Here is a 20,127-nt window from a genome sequence, read left to right on the forward strand (position 1 = left end):
CTACCAGCACCAGACTTGCACGGTCTTTTAACAATGCATGAAGTATGAAAGACCGACCTCAATTTATAGTAAAAAAAAAAATGCAATCACATCGGCCCCACAAATGATGACCCAATTCCTTCCCTTACCGTTCTCCATGCAAACACATGCATTCTAACATTTTCCCTTCCCAGGGTACAAATTCCTCAGGAAGAGTAGTGCTGCTCAGAAAACTGAGCCTAGTTTTTCCTAAGGGCTCAAACTACTTGCACACCTAACTCTGGCTGACAGGGAATTTATGCAAAATGCCAGTGTGAGCAAGTAAAAATCAAAAGTGAACCCAAACAGATGCATATTTCTTCTCAGGATCCCCACAATCAACCTATGGGGTTAAATGGCTTTATTAGCAGAGGGGAAGACTCTTTGTACGACTTACATACTGTGCCTACACATGTGTACACGCATGCCTCACTGAGCATGTGTGTGAGTGTTTCACATATCCGGTTAAGTCTTCTTGATAGTATCCTACCTGCCATTGGTTTCCTGTCTGACCAGGCACGTAAGGTGTTGGAAGGCTCCGAAGGCTGTTCTTCACGGGGGACCCCCCAAGGGAATTTCCCACGTCCCCAGAAGAGGACTCAGCAGACAGGGCCATGGAGTACTGCGGGTAGTTGTACAGATTGTTGTAGTAGGGGAACAGAGATGGCTGGTAAAAGCTGCTGTAGTAGGTGGAGTCTGAAACCAGGTCAGGTGTGTTCTCCACGTGCCCTCTGCTGGTGACAGCAGGAATGTCCTGGATGACCATGCGTCCCTCTAAAAAGGAAGAAAAGAAGGGGGGGGGGGGAACATAGCTTTAATGTAGAGGTCCATACAATTTAAACTCTGAGTGCTGATGATGAATGCACCCCTGCTTTCTTCTCAATATATGCAGAGCAAAGTACCAGGAAGGTTCCAAGGCTGGTACCATTACAGGGTATAGCTGAAAGACCCTTGCTGGATATGTGGGAGTGGGGTGGGGGAACTTTTACTCAGGGCTGGGACTCTGTCTTTGAGCTTCTTTTGCTCAAAGCTAATGATCTACAAACTTGAGCCCCACAGCTTCACTTCCAGTATTTTTGGTAGTTCAGTGGAGATAAGAGTCTCACACACTTTCCTACTTAGGCTGGCTTCCAACTCAGATCTCAGATCTCAGCCTCCTGAGTAGCTAGGTTTAAGGTGGGAACCACAGGCAGTGTTTGGCTGGCTGAGTTTTGTTTTTGTTTTTGGGTTTTTTGTTTGTTTGTGTTTTACTGAGATTACCAACTAGTTTCAGAGGTAGATCTAATTATATACAGTTTGACAGTCTAACTTCAACCTAGATATTCCCACCCTTATGTCAAGATACTAAAGACCAAACCCAGTTAAACTGCATTCTTACCATAAAAGTCACTGCAGTTCACTTTAAATAAAGGAAATAAATACCCCAACATCCTAAGTCTGGCACCCTCAAAGATGGGCCAGAAAGTAGAAGACAGAGGCTAGGAGGTTAAACACACATTATTTCCTTCACAGTTAACACTGTATCCTTTAAAGTCTGAACTATGGTGTAGACGGGGAGGCAGACTTGTAGGTCAGTCCAGTGAAGTATTCTGACAATATGAGTGCTTTTGCTATAGAACTTTTTCACATAAATGGGGAAAAGAACCAATTTGTCCCGAAGAATTCAAACTGCCAAACCCTGACACACAGGCTTTAAACTGTTTATTGTCAAAGTCAAAGACTAAATGAAAACTGGGCACTGGAGGCGACTGAATGAAAGCCCGGCACTGGTAGTTCATGCTTATAATCCAAGCTACTCAAGAGGCTGAGACCTGAGGATAGCAGTTCAAAGCTAACCCAGGCAGGAAAGTCCATAATACTCTTATCTCCAATTAGCCACCAAAAAAAAGCTGGGACTGAAGTTGTGGCTCAAGTGGCAGAATGCTAGCCTTGAGCAAGAGAAACTCAAGGATGGTGCTCAGGTCCTGAGTTCAAGCCTTAGGGCCACCACGAACTAACAACACACAAAAGATTGAATGAACTCATCAGCCATCCTTCTAGCTAAGAGACCTAACAAGGGCTTCAAGGTATTCTGCCTTTCCCCGAAACCACACACTCAGGAAACATATGGTCTAAGATAGGATTACAATCACAGCACCATTCCACATCCCCAGAATGCCCAGAAACAGGAAGAGGAAATCAGAGAAAGGAAAGATGTCTTGAAGCCTAAGCTGGGTCTGATCTGCACCTTATAAATGGAGTAAAGGAATTGGGTGGAGGGGATGTAGCTCAGTAGGAGAGCTTCATGGGCTGGAGGCAGACAAGGCAAACCCTGATCCAGCTTTCAAGATCTCTGAGATGTAGCAAGCATGTTCTGAGGATCCCTGGACAAGGAGGTTACCCAGAAAGCTGTGCAGTGGAGATCTGCCTAATGGAATTCTCAACACAAGTAAAAGAGGAGCCACTGGGAGTAGCAAGGCCCACTCGTGAGTCACAGAAATAGTTTAGGCAGAGACTGCAAATGTCAGGGAGCCTGGTCTCCAGGAACATGTCAAGCATGAGACCAAACAGACCTGGAAGAATGAAGAAACGGGGGAAGATGGAGAGCAGGATCCTTGGAGCAGAGAAAAGAGATAGGGGGGTGTAATCTAGACAAAGGAAGGCCCAGGATGGAGGGTGTGAGGAGTAAGGACACCTGTGATCTTGGGAGACACGGAGACCAGAAGCTGGCATCCAGGTGTCACCCAGCCATGGCCAAGATGGAAAGAAGAGAGCAGAAGCAGCAATCATACAGAAGGGAAACAGTATCACACAGGCCAACGTTGACATGGCTCACAGAGAGGGCAGCCTGCTCAGTGATCAAGCAAACGCAAGCCAGACATTGGTGGTTCACGCCTGTGATCCTAGCTACTTAGGAGGCCGAGATTTGAGGATCATGGTTCCTAGCCAGCCCGGGTAGGAAAGTCTATGAGACTCTTATCTCCAATTAAGCATCAAAAGGACTAGTGCACATGCACAAACACACACACACACAATCAGACTGGAAAGGATTGGCAGATGAGTAGGTCTGTGGGACCTGGTATTTTAGTACCATGGGAGCAGAAGAAGCCAGTTAACAAGGGATCCTGGAGACAGCAAAGAGGAAACATGCACAAAGGAAATGGCCGGCTCCCATCATGCCTCAGTTCATCAAGGAACAGAATGACAACAGCAATAACTCTGAAGGTAACAAGGAAACAGCCTCCATAAATTGCATGGTAAACCTCACATAAAATGCTAGGGCAGGTCAAAGCGACCATCTGCTTTGCTACAATCATCTGTTTGTAATTAGTTAATTACTAATTACTTTTCTACTTTCCCTTATTTTATTTCATCCTTCAAGTTATAGTATGTTTTAATGATAAACTGACACATCCATGTTGGAAAGGCAGAGTTCCACATCAGTGTCTGAATAATATAACCATATGCACTTTGCAAGTATACCTATAAAAAATTTTTTAAGTCAGTCGTGGGGTTTGAACCCAGGGCCTGGACACTGTCCCTGAGCACTTTTGCTTAAGGCTAGTGCTCCACCACTTTGAGCCACAGAGCTACTTTTGGTTTTCTGGTAGTTAATTGAAGATAAATCTCTCACAGACCTTCCTGTCTGGGCTGGTTTCAAACTGCAACCCTCAGATCTCAGTCTCATAAACAGCCCAGATTACAGGCATGAGCCACAGCACCCAGCATACCTACAAATTTTATAGCCATAACATGGTTAAGCATCTTAAAAATGATATGCATATATATGTGTGTATATATATTTATATATATATATAGAGAGAGAGAGAGAGAGAGGAGGGGTCTGGTACAAGGGCATCAAATCAAGGTCAGGGCACTCTCCCTTAGCTTTATCCCTCAAGGCTGGCACTTTGTGTATGTAGTTAACTGGAGATAAAAGTCTCATGGGCTTAGCTTCCCAGGCTCGCTTTGAACCATGATCCTTAGATTCTCAGCCTCCTGAATAGCTAATAGATTACAGGCTTGAGGCACTAGAGCTCAACTAGTGAGATTTTTTTTTTTTGAGCGTTGTCTATACACTACCAACTGTTGGGTTTTTTGTTTTGTTTTGTTGGTCGGTCGTGGGGCCTGAACTCTGGGCCTGGGCCCTGTCTCTCAGCTCTTCAGATCAAGGCTAGTGCTCTACCACTTGAGCCACAATGCCAATTCTGGCTTTTTCTGCTTATGTGGTGCTGAGGAATCCAACCCAGGGCCTCATGCATGCAAGGCAAGCACTCTACCACTGAGCCACCTTCCCAGTCCCTCTTGGATATCTTAGCACATGCTAATCAGGTAACTCTTTAACCCTAAACCACAACCTCAATTCAATGCTACATTTCAAAGTTCCAAATTAAAACTCACGGTCAATGTTAAAGGCAGCTCTTTGCCTCCTGCTTTATATATGAGTACCTGGTACACGAAACTCTCCCCTGGTGTAGGACGCAGTAGTTTAGCAGTATAGTCCATATTCAGCACCATTACCATCTCCCAGGGACTTAAAGAAATGCAAACTCTTGAGATCCACTGGACACGCCGAAGGCAGGCTACCACCTGGGTTTTGAAGAATGGTCATGTGATACATGCAAAGTTTGAGATCTGACAGTCTCTAAAGACTCAAAGCAACTGTTCTATACCTTATCCCTAAAAAGATGTGACTTGCAGTCCTAATGAGAATGCACAAACGAGTGCACAAATGAATTCTATTATAGAGAAGCGAATCACTATGGAACTCAGGTCATAAGCCATCCATGCTGTGGACTGTTACTGGATAATCCTCATTTTCATAGAATACATCCATTTTCTTATTCAGTTTGTTGCTGCATTTGTGTTGTACCAGGGGTTACTTTTTTCTTCTGTGCCAGTACTGGGGCTTGGATTCAGGGCCTGAGCACTGTTCCTGAGCTTTTTTGCTCGAGGCTAGTACTTTACTTCTATTTCTGGCTTTTTGCTGGTTAACTGGAGATGAAGAGTCTCAAGAACTTTTCTGGCTTTGAACCTTGATCCTCAGATTTCAGTCTCCTGAGTAGCTAGGATTACAGGTATGAGTCAGGTGCCCAGCTTCGTGGTTTTTGTTTGTTTTTAACTCAGGGCCTCATGCTTGCTAGGCAGGTCCTATATCTGAGATAACAGGTGTGTAGCACTGTGCCCAGCTATCAGTTGAAATGGAATCTCTCAAACATTCATGCCTGGGCTGGCTTTCAGCCTGAATCCCCTGTTCCGTACTTCCCAAGTAGCTAGAGTACAGACTTGAGACCTCACACTTGCTTTTTCTCTTCTTTTGTGCTAATGAGAAAAACTTCATCCATCTAGTGAAGCACTTCTTCTCCTTAACACATATTCCTTAAGTATCCAATATTTGCCAGGCATTTGTTTATTCTTCAAAAGCCTTTTGGATTCTAGAGAAATAGCTTATCAAAACATCATGTAATTCTAGCTACACAGGGAGTTGAGATCTAAGAATCAAGATTTGGAGCCAGCCCAAGCAGACAAATCCATGACACTTTTATCTCCTCTTAAGCATCAAAACCCAGGTGTGGAGGTATGGCTTAAATGGTAGAGAGCTGGCTCTTAGGGGGAAAAAAAAAAGCTGAGCAAGAGCTCAAGGTCCTACATTCAAGCCCAGTAAGGTAACGTCAGAAAAAATTACACACACACACACACACACACACATATTATTCTTGGCCCTAAATTGTATCTTTACATTTATATTTAATCCATGCATTAATCATGTAATACCTATGTACAAGAATTTGTCTTAGATGTTTCTCAAAGGCACAAAGAAGTGTTAAATACTTCATTCATAATTGTCGGCCTAGACGAGAAAACCTCCAGAGTACAACCATCTAAGTACTGCAATCACAGGATAGACAGATGCCACAGTGGCATCAACAGGGCTGGGATGGAGGTGACACAGAGACAGGAGGAAAATAGAAGAGAATAACATCAATACAGTCACACAAGGAGGGAAAGAAGACAGCTCTAAGGACAGGGACCAGCCTGGCTAGAGAGCCAAGTGCACAAGAAGGAACACAGGGAGTGAGAATGGAATGTTCGCGGGGTCTGAGTGTGATGGACCTTCGGAGTGCCTGTGTGTGATGTTCTGTGAATTCCTTAAAGATCATCCTGTTGTTCTGGAAAAGTCTGCAAGGTCCCTCTCACCCTCACTCGATGCTCTGTCATCACTCGATATTCTCTGGCCTGAGAAGGAACACAGAGATCCCGCCCACAATGAATGGGTAAGAACTTCGAAAGATAAGAACTTCGACAGATCAGGGCAAAAGTCCCCAAAAGGTAAAAAGGAGGCATTTCCTCCAACAACCAGGGGTATCATACAAGTTAGCAAGTCAGGCTAAGTACCCCCAAATTAATTGGTAAGAATTTTGAAAGTAAGATTTCCAACTCATAAGAACTAAAACACAAAGCTTTATTATGTACACATGTACAATCATTTTTGAAGGTGGTTTTACACATAGAAATAATAGGCTACTCCTAACTGTACACATTCTGAAATACAGAAGAAAAAGTGACAAGAAGAATTGACAGTTCTGTAAACCTGGGCTGGACATACCGTCAATAATACTTCTCAGGACACCTTTGGTCTGACTTTGGTCTCCAAGGCTCACGTATACCACGAAAGGGATCTTTAATATCAGAGTTAATTCGCTGGGTACTGCTGGTTCACATTTATAATCCTAGCTACTCAAGGAGGTCAAGATTTGAGGCCTGAAAGTCAGCTGTAGAAAAAAAAAGTCCCGGAGACTTTTATCTCTAACCAGCAAAAAACAAAAAACAGAAGTGGAAATATGGCTCAAATGGCACCAGCCTTGAGCAAAAAAGCTAAGAGAATGCAAGACCCTGAGTTGAAGCCCTACTACTGGCATATGTACATGCGTGTACACACACACACACACACACACACACACACACACACACACACTCACACACCAGAGCCAATTCAACTAAGTACAGACCACAAATCTCTTAATGGAAAGCAAGTATTTTAATTAATTTTAATTTGCTGAAAATTCTTAAGCTAGATCTCCCTCTATAGCCTTCTAGAGTAAAACCTGGGCAAGACTGCACACTGATGGTATTAACTAAGAGACAAATCAGCATTGTCCCTAAGAGAATATGGGAATGTGCTAGCTTTCTTGACAGTGAGCACTTACAGAATCATCAGCCTATATACAGAAGTGAGAAGTATGCCGAGTCTCATAGTGTAGTTCAGGCTGGCCTTGAATTTTCAATACTCCTCATCTTTACTTCCTCTAGGCTAGGATTACAGGCATGCACGACCATTTGAGGCTTTAAGTGTTGCAATGACTGTTACACATTCCTAAATTGACTAGTATGTTTTCCTAATTGGTGATATGTAAGAAAGCTAAATGGAACTGGATTCAACGGCTAAGGAAGAGAGCAGGTCCTATATAAGAATACAACTGGAAAAATTACCCACAGACCAGCACAGAACTAGTCTCCTCTGCAGACAGGAAGACCCTCTCTTCTTCCCGCACGGTTGTCAGTCCTACTTTGTGCACATCCTTTCAGAACCGGGCTTCACATCCTTTCTGCTACTTTTTTTTTTCCTTCACTACCACATGCAGCGTGAAATATGATTCACTTCTTGCTGAGAGATCGATACCCACACATGATAAACACCTTTATTGATCTTCCTGATCTCTAGACCTGTGGCATATTAATAGTAGTTAACCAGTAATTCATTTTAAGGTTGGTGAAGACTTTCCCCTCTTCTCCAATGTCATGATTCCCAGAGTTGTTGCACGTTGCATCTTTTGTGCTCAAACTTAGAATTCATATTCCTTTCAGTGAGAAAACCAAACACTAGTTTCCCACATGAAATACAAAAGATCACAAATGCGTCAGGAGCCAGTAGCTCGCACCTATAGTCCTAGCTACTCAGAAGAAGGAGATCCAGAGGATCAAAATTAGAAGTCAGCCTAGGCAGGAAAGTTTGGGAACTCCATCTCCAATGAACCAGCAAAAAGCTGAGTTGGAGCTCGATGCCAGAGACTCACACTAATCCTAGCTACTCAGCAGGATGAGATCTAAGAACTGTGATTCAAAGCCAGCTTAGACAGGAAGTTCTGTGAGACTCTTATCTCCAATTAACCACAAAAAGACAGAAATGGGGCTGGGAAGGTGACTCAGTGGTAGAGTGCTCGCCTTGCACACATGGTGCCATGGGTTCGATTCTTCAACACCACATAAGCAGAAAAAGCCAGAAGTGGTGCTGTGGCTCAAGTGGTAGAGCGCTAGCCTTGAGCTGAAGAGCTGAGGGAAAGTGCCCAGGCCCAGAGTTTAGTCCCCATAACCAATAACAACAAAAAAGACAGAAATGGAGCTGTGACCCAAGTGGTAGGCAGAGTGCTAGCCTTGAGCACAAAAACTTAGGGACAGCACCCAGTCCCAGAGTTCAAGCCTCAGGCCCAGCAAAGTAAAGAAAAAGCTGAATTGGAGACATGGCTCAAATGGTATAGTGCCAGCTAAGCAAGCAAGCTGAGTGAGAACACAAGACCCTGGGCTTAAACCTCATATGAGGAAAAAAAAGATCACAAATGAAACAAAGATTTACCATTACAAACCGTAGAACTCCAATTTAGAATGACTTCATATAAATCATTGATAGATGTCTTATATTTGTCTTTGCAACCCCATACTTTCATGGTGCTTTTCCTAGAAAGTTTTTGAGTTTAATTGCCAATCTGGCCAAATCGTTTACCAGAAAATCTGAGACCTCCATGTTAATCCATCCTCAACTAATACGTTGGAGGGAAACATAGGTGTTCCCCGACTTCCTTATTTGTTTACTGAAGACAAATATTACTGAAGAAAAGCAATCTCATTATTTAAGGAAAGCATTTCCTAGAATCTGGAGGATGGTACTGGGCTGGATGCTAGCTCCTTAGTGGGCAATGATTAGCCAACCACCAGCCTTCTTTGTGGAGCAATCTGGTGGTCCAGACTTACCAGCTTCTGGAAAGTCCACCCACTGATCAACAATCAACCAAGTAAGCCATGGTACTGCCTCAGGACTCTTCCACCACAAGAAGGGGATCTATGATGTAGCTGACATGGAGACTAGCCACCCCAGGAACAAGACTCCTTCTCCAAGCAAAGATCAGCACCACCACCAACAGTGGTGGTTCCAAGATAGCTCAGAGCTGGTACAAAAGTACTCCAGAAATGACCTCTGCCACCCAGGCTACCACCCAGGCCACACAGCAGAGCTCAATAGTATGAAAGGCCCAATGGCCAGGCCACAGCCCAGACTCTCACTCCCAAGGCCTTGATGACACTAGAACCAAACACACCTCCAGGTGACTCTTGGAGTGGTAGTTAACGACCTTCCAATCACAAGCCAGGCGCTAGCAGCTCACACCTGTAGTCCTAGCTTCTCAGAAGGCTGAGTTCTGAGGGTCATGGTTCAAAACCAGCCCAGGCAAGAAAGTCCATGAGATTCTCATCTCCAATTAACTACCAGAGAAGCTGGAAGTAGAGCTGTGGCTTAGCCTTGAGCACAAAAGTTCAAGGAGAGCGCCTCGGCCCTGAGTTCGAGCCCTAGGACAGGCACCAAGGGCGGTGGGGGGATGCCTACAGAATGGCTAGGCAGCAGGTAGCAGAGCTTCAGGCTGGGTGTCCTGGCTGACTGACTGGAGAGAGAATATCTCATGTCATGTGGAGGTAATGACACCTCTTAGGGGTTCTAAGAGAGTCCATGTCTAGCATTTAGGCTCCAACATGTGGCAGGCACTCAGTGAACGTAAGCTATTCTGCTGTCTCCACAGAAGCCCAGTGATAACACTGGTTTAAAATAAGAGAAGCACCAAAAATGTGCAGTCAAAGGCCTCCTTGCTGTTCAGGGCATCACGGGAGGGCGGGGCTGCACCTGGCAGGGCTTCTCCAATGAACGCCACTGAACTTGGAAAAGAGGACAAGCCAGCCCCTGGCCTTCCCTGAGGTCAGACAGCAGCCTTGAGTGCAGTCAGTGGAATCACTCCCTAAAGCCATAATCAGGAAACGGGGACAGCGTGTTTCTCCCACGAGGCGATCAAGACAGGGCTATTTTAAACGTCAAACACAAACCTGGTGCCAGGAAAACTACAAGCGCTCACTGTTGTTGTTTTCAACCCCTGGAAACCGTGGCCCACCTCGACTTAGACAAATTCAAGTCCTTTCAAAATGCAGGACAGATACTTTCTCCCCCTTCCAGCCCCAGTCCATCCATTCTTCAGCACTGCTCCAGGGAAGCCTCGCTACCACAGCACTTCTCTTAAGACTTAGGGGCCTAGTGGTTCATACCTGTAATCCTAGTAACTCAGGAGGCTGAGATCTGAGATCCCAGTTCAAAGCCAGCCCAGGCAGGAGAGTCCATGAGCCTCTTGTGTCCAATTAATCACCAAAAAACTGAAAGTGGAGCCGTGGTTCAAGGGGTAGAATGTTAGTCTTGAACTCAAAAGCTAAGGGAAAGCTGGACATCGGTGGCTCATGCCTGTAATAATTGGTACTCAGGAGGCTGAGATCTGAGGATCGTGGCTCAAAGCTAGCCTGGCAGGAAAGTCTGTGAGGCCTATCTCCAATAAACCACTCAGAAAACCGGAAGTGGCACTGTAGCTCAAGTGATAGAGCACTAGCCTTGAGCTGGACAGCGCCCAGGCCCAGAGTTCAAGCCCCACGACAAAACAACAACAACAACAACAACAAAAAAAGCTAGGGAACAGGACCCAAACCCCAAAAGGGGGGAAAAAAGACTAGAGGCTTCATTTGTTGGTGTGTGTGTGTGTGTGTGTGTGTGTGTGTGTGTGTGTACGTACATGTGCATGTGCAGCAATTCCAGGGCTATATGTTTAGCTTGCTATAAAGTTAATGTGCTATTCAGTGTTCATGGCAGCCAAGTCCGTGGGGCTGTGTATTCTGCACCGCCCTAGGAAGGCCATTATCTGTAATTACCCATTACCTGGCATTAATTATTTCTCCTGCCTGCTATATGACCTCCAGGTTTCCATACTGTTGTAGCTAACTGTTCCATCTTAGCCAAATATGTGGCGGAAACTCGTCTGACCTTTAGGACCAAAGCACACCCCTAGCCTACATGCACCCATGGTGCACATTACAGGCACACAAGTATAACCGTGAGGGTTTCAGATTTGATTAAGTGCTTTCCTCACCTTCATTTAAATCACAGGGGAAAAAATTAGATTATCTGGAGCCCTTGATGCTCTCTTTGCCTTGATTTGTGTGTGCTTGATGTGTGTGTGTGTGTGTGTGTGTGTGTGTGTGTGTGTTATACCAGGGTTCGAACTCAAGGCCTTGAGCTTGCCAGACTAGGACTCTACTCCTAGAGCCAGGCCTCCTCAGTTCTACTTCCTTGCTGGGGATTGTTTGTGCCAGTCCTAGGGCTTGAACGCATGGCTTTTGTGCTCAACGCCAGCACTCGATTTGACCCACATCTTTACTTCTGGCTTTTTGGTGGCTCATTGACTTCTGCCCAAGCTGGCTTCAAACCACGATCCTCAGATCTCAGCCTACTGAGTAGCTAGGATTACAAGTAAGAGACACCATCATCCTGCCTTCTGCTTTAATTTTCTGTCTAACTGCATTGTGTTTTTAAAGACTATGAAAGAGAGAAGTTGGCTAGGAAAGAGAACACAGAGAGACTGAATCATAAACCAAGTGCATGTACTGCTCCCTGGTGGGTATTTGTTTTGAGAAGGAAGAAAGCATGGTCAAATGAGCAACTGAAATGAGACTTGCACATAATTCTAGAACTGACACTAGGGCCTTATCCTAAAGTGTGCCTTTGGCTTAGCTAGCTGTTCATCACTAGCAGGAAAGGCAAGAGAATGAGGTAGGGTGCCGACTGTACCCTGGAGGTCAAATACCCTCCCATTCCTTGGCCTTTCTTCCCCTACTCCACTGTGGCCTCTGTAGGTTGGATGGTCAGCCTCTGAACTACCACTGAGTTCATGCAAATATGTGCTGCTAGGAACAAGGCCACTCTGTCTTCTTGTGGTTCCTCCAGTGTGTTTTCTGCCTTTCTTCCTTTGGATAAAGTTCCTCTCAAAAACAAAACCAAACAACAAAAACAGAATGGGCCAGGCACCGGTGGCTCACAATTATAATCCTAGCTACTTAGGAGGCTGAGATCTGAGGATCTCAGTTCAAAGTCAGGCTGGGAAAGAAAGTCAGTGAGATTTTTTTTTTATCTCTACTACACCACTCAGAAAAAGCCAGAAGCGCCACTGTGGCTCAAAATGGTAGAGCTCTAGCCTTGAGCAAAAAGAGCTCAGGGACAGCCCAGGCCTGGGTTCAAGCCCCATCTCACACACACACACACACACACACACACACACACACACACACACACACACACACACGGAGGGGGAGAGAGAGAGAAATTGTCTCTACAAAGAAAAGCTCACCTACTCTTCCATCGTTTTTTAAATCACATAAGACTAACCTTGGAGAATTAAACCTCATAGCTTCTCACAGACTGGCGAGCCTCGGAAATAAGTTTATCCACATCATGTCACCATGAGAAATTCAAGTGGCAAGTCTTACCGAGACATGCAACTGGCTCTAGCTAAGGACCCTGCCCAGCCTGGGAGCTGGCATATGTCCCCTGCTAGTATCAGAAAGCACAAAAGAGCTGAGGTATGGCCTGGCCTGGGACCTTGTCAGCTGAGAGGCTGTGCATGACCAGGAGTCAGCCAGTTTCCTGCCAGGTGTAAATGACTCCCGACTGGTAAACACAGACAGGCAGACAGGCAAACAGCCAGTCAGGCAGGCGGGAGGTCCAATGCCACCATGAGATGGCTTAAGTAACAAGAATGACCTGGTGAGCTCCGGGACCTGTGAACAAGTATAATGGTGCTCCCCAGAGGAGAAGAACTCAACACTAAGCCATCAGGCCCAGGCCCAAAGACAGTCCCTATCTAAGGTGCACTTTGCCAAGAGTGTGGGCAGGACTTAGTATCATCTACAGCTGTATCAATGCCTCACTTAGTGTCCTGGGCACTGGAGATTTAGTCTACCTTGGATCAGAAACAATACCAGCCACTGCTAAGACAAAGACAATAAAGGGCTTGTTGGTTCTGTTTTTCCTTAACGAGGCAAGGGTCATGACCTGGTGGGGGGGGGGGGGACCTACACTCCTACCAACACAGGTTTTAAGATTGTGGTTATTGGTTGAGATGAAGAAATAGAAAAGTAAAAGGTTATGAGAAATCCCAAGGAGGAGAGGAAGAAAGTTCCTCTGGGATCAGAGAGGAGAGGAACATAGAAACTTCACTCAAGAGATGAACAGGTCGACATCTGAAGAAAGCCATTCAAAGTCCTTAAAAACGCCGTTGTCCTGTTGGTTGCTGGGAACGTAACAACAATTTGTGCTTTAGTATATATTTAGGCGTGTACTAAAAGTGTGCATGAGTCTCATGCACAGTTTACGTTCTGACTGTATGTGGTAAAAAGAAAGGACTTTGGGGGCTGCTGGTTGGCTCAGTGATAAGCGCTTGTCTGGCACTAGGAGACTCTGGGTGCCAACTCCAGCACACAAACAATAAAGGGCTACAAAAATAGCGTGGTTATAAATGAGCTATACAACTTGTGGGTAAATATGGGAAGGGGAAAAAAATGGGAGAAAACAAGGGAAGAGGTGACAATGTCCACAAAGAAATGTGACTTATATAAACCTGACTTATATAAACACACACACACACACACACACATTCTGTGTATCACCTTTATAATAATAAATTTAAAACAAAAAATAAAAGATTAAAAAATAGCCTGAATGACAAAAAAATATTAGTAACTGTGTCTGGATTAAAAATAAACAGACCCATCTCAAGTACCCACTTATAATCCCAGCTATTTACCAGGCATAATTAAGAGGGTAACAGTTCAAGACCAGCCCCAACAAAAAGTTAGCAAGAGCATACATAAGAGACTATCAGCCCAGCAGGAGTTGGGAGGTGACTCATGAGAATCTGTCTTTAAAATAACCTAAATTGAAAAGGTTTGGAGGTCCTGAGCTCAATCTCCACCACCCAAAAAATAAAAATAAAAAGCCCATCTCTAATGTCTTAACTACGTAAAAATTAGTTGTAGATTCTATTCTCTTTCTGAGAACTGCTCAAATCATTCTGCTGTTCCTATACACTAACCAACATGAACAGAATCTCCAAACGTAAAACAGAATCTTGAGATTGGAAAAGCTTCAAGAACTGTGACTCAGTTTACCCATTTGTTATCTTTAGACAGGATAAAACAAAAAGCCACAAGGAGGTGAGCTGACATCTTCTACAAACTGAGAATTCAAAGTCTTACTAGGCAAACTGCCTTTTAAAATTTGTCTCCTTATTTAATCTTTAAAAATACAAAACACAGCCAGTGCTAGTGGCTCACACCTATAAATCCTAGCTACTCAAGAGGCTGAGATCTGAGGATCATGGTTTGAAGCCAGCACATACAGGAAAATCTGTGAGGCTCTTATCTCCAATTAACCACCAGAAAACCAGAAGTGAAGCTGTGGCACAAAAGTTCAGAGACAGTGCCCAGGGCCTGAGTTCAAGCCCCAAGACCAATAAAAAATAAATAATGTCACCACAATATAATAGATCCTTGATGTAAATTAGAAAAACAAACAAACACTAAGAGTCTCTCCAGGCAGAATGGCCATCATCAAGAACATGAACACCAACAAATGCTGATAGGATAGGAGAGAGCCTCAAATACTGCAGGTGGAAATGTAAGTTAGTGCATCCATTATGGAAATCAGTATGGAGAAGCCTCAAAAATATAAAAATACAACTACTATATGAGCCAGAGAAATCACTGCCGGGTATTTATTGCAAGATAGGTTCATTGCTGCACTATTCACAATAGCCAAGTTATACAAATAGCCCAGATGCCCTATAATAGATGAATGGATCAAGAAAATGTATGTGTGGGGAGAGGGGTGCGTGTGTGTGCATACATTATAATTATTTAAAATTCCATTATATGTACATTATATATGTACAATGGAATTTCATTCAGCCATCAAGCAGAACAAAAGTATGCATTTGTAGGAAAATGAGTGGAACTGGAAAATATGATACTAAGCAAAGTAAGCCAGGACCAGAAAGACAAAGGGCACCTGTTTCTTTCATATGGGAATCTCAGACCCAAAATACAACCTCCTAGAAAAACACACTCAGGGGCATATACTATTGTATGCAACTAAGCTGACTAAACTGCCAGGCGCCAGTGGCTCACGCCTGTAATCCTAGCTACTCAGGAGGCTGAGATCTGAGAATCACACATCAAAACCAGCAGAAGCAGGAAGTCCGTGCGACTCCTATCTCCAATTAACCACCAGAAAACCAGAAGTGGCGCTGTGGCTCAAGTGGTGAACACTCGCCTTGAGCTGAAGAGCTCAGGGACAGCGCTCAGGCCCAGAGTTCAAGCCCCATGACCAACCAAAAAAAAAAAAAAAAAGCTGACTAAACTATATAGCACGTGCAGAAGTGAAACTCTATATAATAAACCCTTTGAACAATTAACAGACAGTTCAACAAAATGAATATAAGGAAACTGAAACATGTTTTGAGCAGGGAGAGGAGGGAGGAGAAGGAGGAGACTGAATGGAAAAGAGAATGATGGTAGTTACAATACGCAGGGTAACTTACATATGTGAAAAAAGAAGTGGGAAACTACAGGGTGGTGAGAATAACAGATGATCAAGATACACTATATATACACGTATGGACATGTTTGGCTGTAACCTCCTGCTACACCCATTTGAAGATCTAAAAAAAAAGAAGGAAAAAGCCAGGTATTTGTGGCCTACACCTATAATTCTAGGTATTCAGGAGGCTAAGATCTAGAGGATTGAGGTTTGAAGTCAGCCCAGCAGACAAAACCAAAAGACTCTTATCCCCAATGATTCAGCAAAAACCTAGAAAAGGAGGCATGGTTGAAGTAGTACCTATTTCTCCAAAGACAGACAAGTGGCCGATGAGCACATGACCAGAGACCAGTATGAGCAGCCATTAGCAAGGAGAATGCACAGCACATGGACATCACAATGGGATGTCCTTCATGTCCCCAGAGTGGCTTCCAGCAAAAGACAGATCATGTTGTCCAAGCAAAAAAAAAATACATGGAGGCCCATGTTTCCACCACTGTAAGAACTGGACCAATAGTACAGCTAAGCTACTTCAGGAAAATAACAACCCCTCCAAATGTTTTCTTTTTGTCCAACATGGGACTTGAATTCAGGGCCTGGGCACTCTGAGCTTTTTTCACTTAAAGCTAACATTCTACCATGTGAGCCACAGTGTCACTCCCAGTTTTCTAGAGGTTAACTGGAGATAAAGGTCTCATGCACTTTCCCACCCTGGCTGGCTTCAAACCGCAATTCCCCAGATCTCAGCCTCCTGAGAAGCTAAGATTACAGGTGTGAGCACCGGTCCCTAGCCCCCTCTAAATGTTAAACAGAGACATCATGAGACCCACAGTTCCACTCCAAGGTAGATACTGAAGAAAAGGAAATACACACACACACACACACACAAATTAGCCACAAATGTTCTCCATTAACTAATCAACATGTGAACAAAATGTAGTATACACTGTCCTGTCTAATTAGTGATCAACAAAGCATGAATGCATGCTGCCACTCGAATGTGCCAGGAAAACACTAGGCGAAGGGACAAACCCAACCGCAGGAAGCCACAGCAGTGTACATTTCACCGTGAGCCATGTCCAAAAAAGGTAGGGCCAGCAGGACAAGAAGAATCAGTGGTCACCCAAGGCTACAAGAAGGAAGAAGTAGCAAGGAACTTCTGAGTGTAGATTTGGGGGAACATGCATATGAAAATGTGTAGAATGTATATTCACAGCTGTGAATACACTCAACTCCACTTTAAGGGGGGAGAATTTTATGACATATAAATTATACCTCAATAAAACTATTCTTCATACAGAGTATGCCAAGTACAATTTCTGCCTTTTATTTACTGAGAAATAGATAGTAAAAGAAAACAGGTAAGCTAGGCTCAAGCCTATTATTTTAGCTACTAAGAAGGCTGGTATAGATCAGGCACAGGCACAGCCAGAACCTATCTCAAAATATCCGATGCAAAAAGAGCTGGAGGTCTGGCTCAGATGTACAGTACTCTGAATTCAAACCCCAGTACTGCCAGAAGAAAAAAAAAAATGAAGGGTGAACAGATGTACAGAGAGATAGAGAAAATATAAGGTAAGAAATGAAGCTGGGAGGAATTAGCACTGTGGCTCAAGTGGTAAAGCACTTACCTTGAGCTGAAGAGCTCAGGGACAGGGCCCAGGTCCAGAGTTCAAACCCATAACCAACAAAAAAAAAAAGAAAAGAAAAGAAAAATAAATGAAGCTGAGAGCCAGGCTCACTTCTGTAATCTTAGCTACTCAGGAGGCTTAGATCTGAGGATTGTGGTTCAAAGCCAGCCCAGGCAAGAAAGTTTGTGAAATTCTTTACTAACTACCAGAAAACCAGAAGGGGTACAGTGACTCAAAGTGGTAAAGCGCTAACCTTAACAAAAGAATCTCAGGGTCAGCATCCCAGGCCCTGAGTTCAAGTCCCAGAACCTGCACCAAATTAAAAAAAAAAAAAAAAAAAGAATCTTTTGGGAAAGACTGCTGAGTTTTATTTTAGGAGGTTTTCTTCCTTCCCTCCCTCCTTCCTTCCTTCCTTCCTTCTTCCTTCCTTCCTTCCTACCTTCCTTCCTTTCTTCTACTCAGATTTCTTTCTGCTAGGGTTTGGGTTTCTTGAACTTGTTTTGAGAATGCAAGGCTGGCACTTTACTATCTGGGCCATGCCTCCAATCCACATGATCCTCCAGGTCTCAGCCTCCCAAGAAGCTAAGATTATGGGAATGAACCACCACCTGGCTAACCTTAAAGCACTCAATAATTGTCCTTAACATTTGTTAGGACACAAAGTCCTTGAAGAATCAGATAAAAAACGAAGAGCAATCTTCTAAAAGAGCTACAGATGTGAGTTTAGACTGAACAACTATCCTGGACACCAGCTGAAAAAGCTTTAAGGAAGCTCAGGATGTAGCAGGCGATAGAGCAAAAGGTCCTGAGTTAGAAGATCCCCGGTGCCAGGACCAAAATATAAAAGTAAGAAATGAAGGGCCCAATGACTAAACAAAAATAGGGACTCTTCTGGAATCTATTTCTGAACCAGAAAGGGGCAGGGAAAGCACCAGAGCTGAAGAGCTAGACTCAAGGTAAGATTGTTACAGATGTCCCAGTGTCACAAGGCATGTGTCACAGGAAGGAGGCGCCTCAGAAGAGATTCTTCCTCACACGCTAAGCTGCCACAGGAATCTGCCCCAGCGAGGACAACTCCTGTGTAAATGCTCTCAGAACTCAGTAAATTCATTCCAGCCCCCCGGGTACAAAAACTGGGTGCTCAGCTGGTTCCCCAGCTCCTTAAATGACATGGCCATCTATCAAACAGGTGTCTTCTGCTCCGGCCAAGTCTGTAGCTTGTTCTACTCCTAACTGTGTTTATTATAAGCCAGTATCCAGATGTGATGCACTGATAGCTAAAAGAAAGCAAATGGGCTGTCAAGAATGGAAAACCATTCACAGTGCCAAAGAAAATAATAACAAGAAACAGATTATTGAATTTTCACAGACTGAAGTAAAAGAGAGAGGACAGAGAGAAAGGAGGAGAAATGAAGTCAGTGCAGATTAAATATGGAGAGTTGTAAGCCAATTATAAAAGATCAAAGTGAACAAGAAGGGAGGAGTAGCCTTATAAGTAACTGAGATAGGAGACCTTGGGAGAAATACAGCCAGAGGCAAATCATTACAGTTTACAGAAAAAGTAATCTAGGGATGAATTTAGCTTTAGTGAGGAATTCACCAGAGGCCACAATGGGGAGCAACTGCACAGAGACAGAAAACAAAAAGCTCTTTATGTAAAAATAAATTAAATAACTAAAAGCACATAATTGTAAAGGGAAGAAGAAAGCTGACACATAACACATAGAAAATTACCAATTAAAAAAAGCCAGCTCCTGAACCCAGGTTGGATTTCCATGTAGCCAACCCTCTGGGCCAGGAGGTCCTCACTACCCTAATAAAAGAGAAGAGGAGGTAGAGGTTGTTGTATCAGTAGAGCAATACCCTTGTTTCATACTGGCACTTGTATTAAAAAAAATTCTGAAATTACAGTCAGGCATGGTAGTATATGCTTATAGTCTCAGCTCCTTGCTAAGGTAGAAGGACTACTTGAGCCCAAGAATTTGAAGCCAGAATGGTCTATATAGCAAGACCCCATCATTCAAAAGCAAAACAGTAACAGTTCAACTCTCCCTTTACTAAAAAACCATTAGTAACTCTTATCAGATTCTCTCAGCTGCTTATACCAATGATACTTTAAGTCTTAGTATCTTTCATTTATATTTCACACTTTGCTGCTTTTTTTTTTTTGTCAGTCCTGGGTTTGGGGCACTGTCCCTGAGCTCTTTTGCTCAAGGCTACTGCTTTACCACTTTGAGTCACAGTACCACTTCAGGTTTTCTGGTAGCATGGACTTTCCTGCCCTGGCTGGCTTTGAACCTTAATCCTCAGACCTCAGCCTCCTGAGTAGTTAGGATTATAGGTGTAAGCCACCTGGCTTCATTCTACAATTGTTTTAAAAAGATAATATGCATATATTCTTTCAGTGGCTTTCCATAGTAAGGCTAGGCATCTGAGAAGATGAACTTCTACACTTCAAGGTGCTAGCAGAGCTTAGGAAGGATGGCACATAGAAAATACAGTAGATGATGAAGTCTGGATTAATTTACAGACATGTGGATTTCAAAGCTGGTAACTTCTTAGGGACACAAACAAGTAAGACATCCAAAGCCTCTTTTCTGAGGGCTAGGCACTGAACTACATGAGGGTCTTGCACATGCTCAGTGCATGCCCTAACACCAGTCACATTCCCAGCTTCTCAGCCTTTCACCTGCGCTGTGAGTTAATGCTGCTGGTTTTAGGTTGGTTTTAAGCCATAATACTGGGAAGCCATGCACCAGTGGCTTACGCCTG

At 43.9% G+C, this 20,127-nt stretch overlaps 1 protein-coding gene across 1 annotated transcript in view; it reads right to left on the reverse strand.

Moving 5' to 3' along the window:
- The window catches only part of Dmrt1 (doublesex and mab-3 related transcription factor 1), a 99,364-nt gene that overhangs the window by 61,420 nt on the left and 17,817 nt on the right, over positions 1–20,127 (reverse strand). The window contains exon 3 of the mRNA XM_042699404.1: positions 509–792. Within this exon, the coding sequence (XP_042555338.1) occupies positions 509–792 (284 nt within the window). The remainder of the gene's footprint in view (positions 1–508; positions 793–20,127) is intronic.

This window comes from Dipodomys spectabilis, unplaced genomic scaffold (genome assembly GCF_019054845.1).
Source record: "Dipodomys spectabilis isolate Male_0828 unplaced genomic scaffold, ASM1905484v1 ptg000241l, whole genome shotgun sequence".
Lineage (NCBI taxonomy): Eukaryota > Metazoa > Chordata > Mammalia > Rodentia > Heteromyidae > Dipodomys > Dipodomys spectabilis.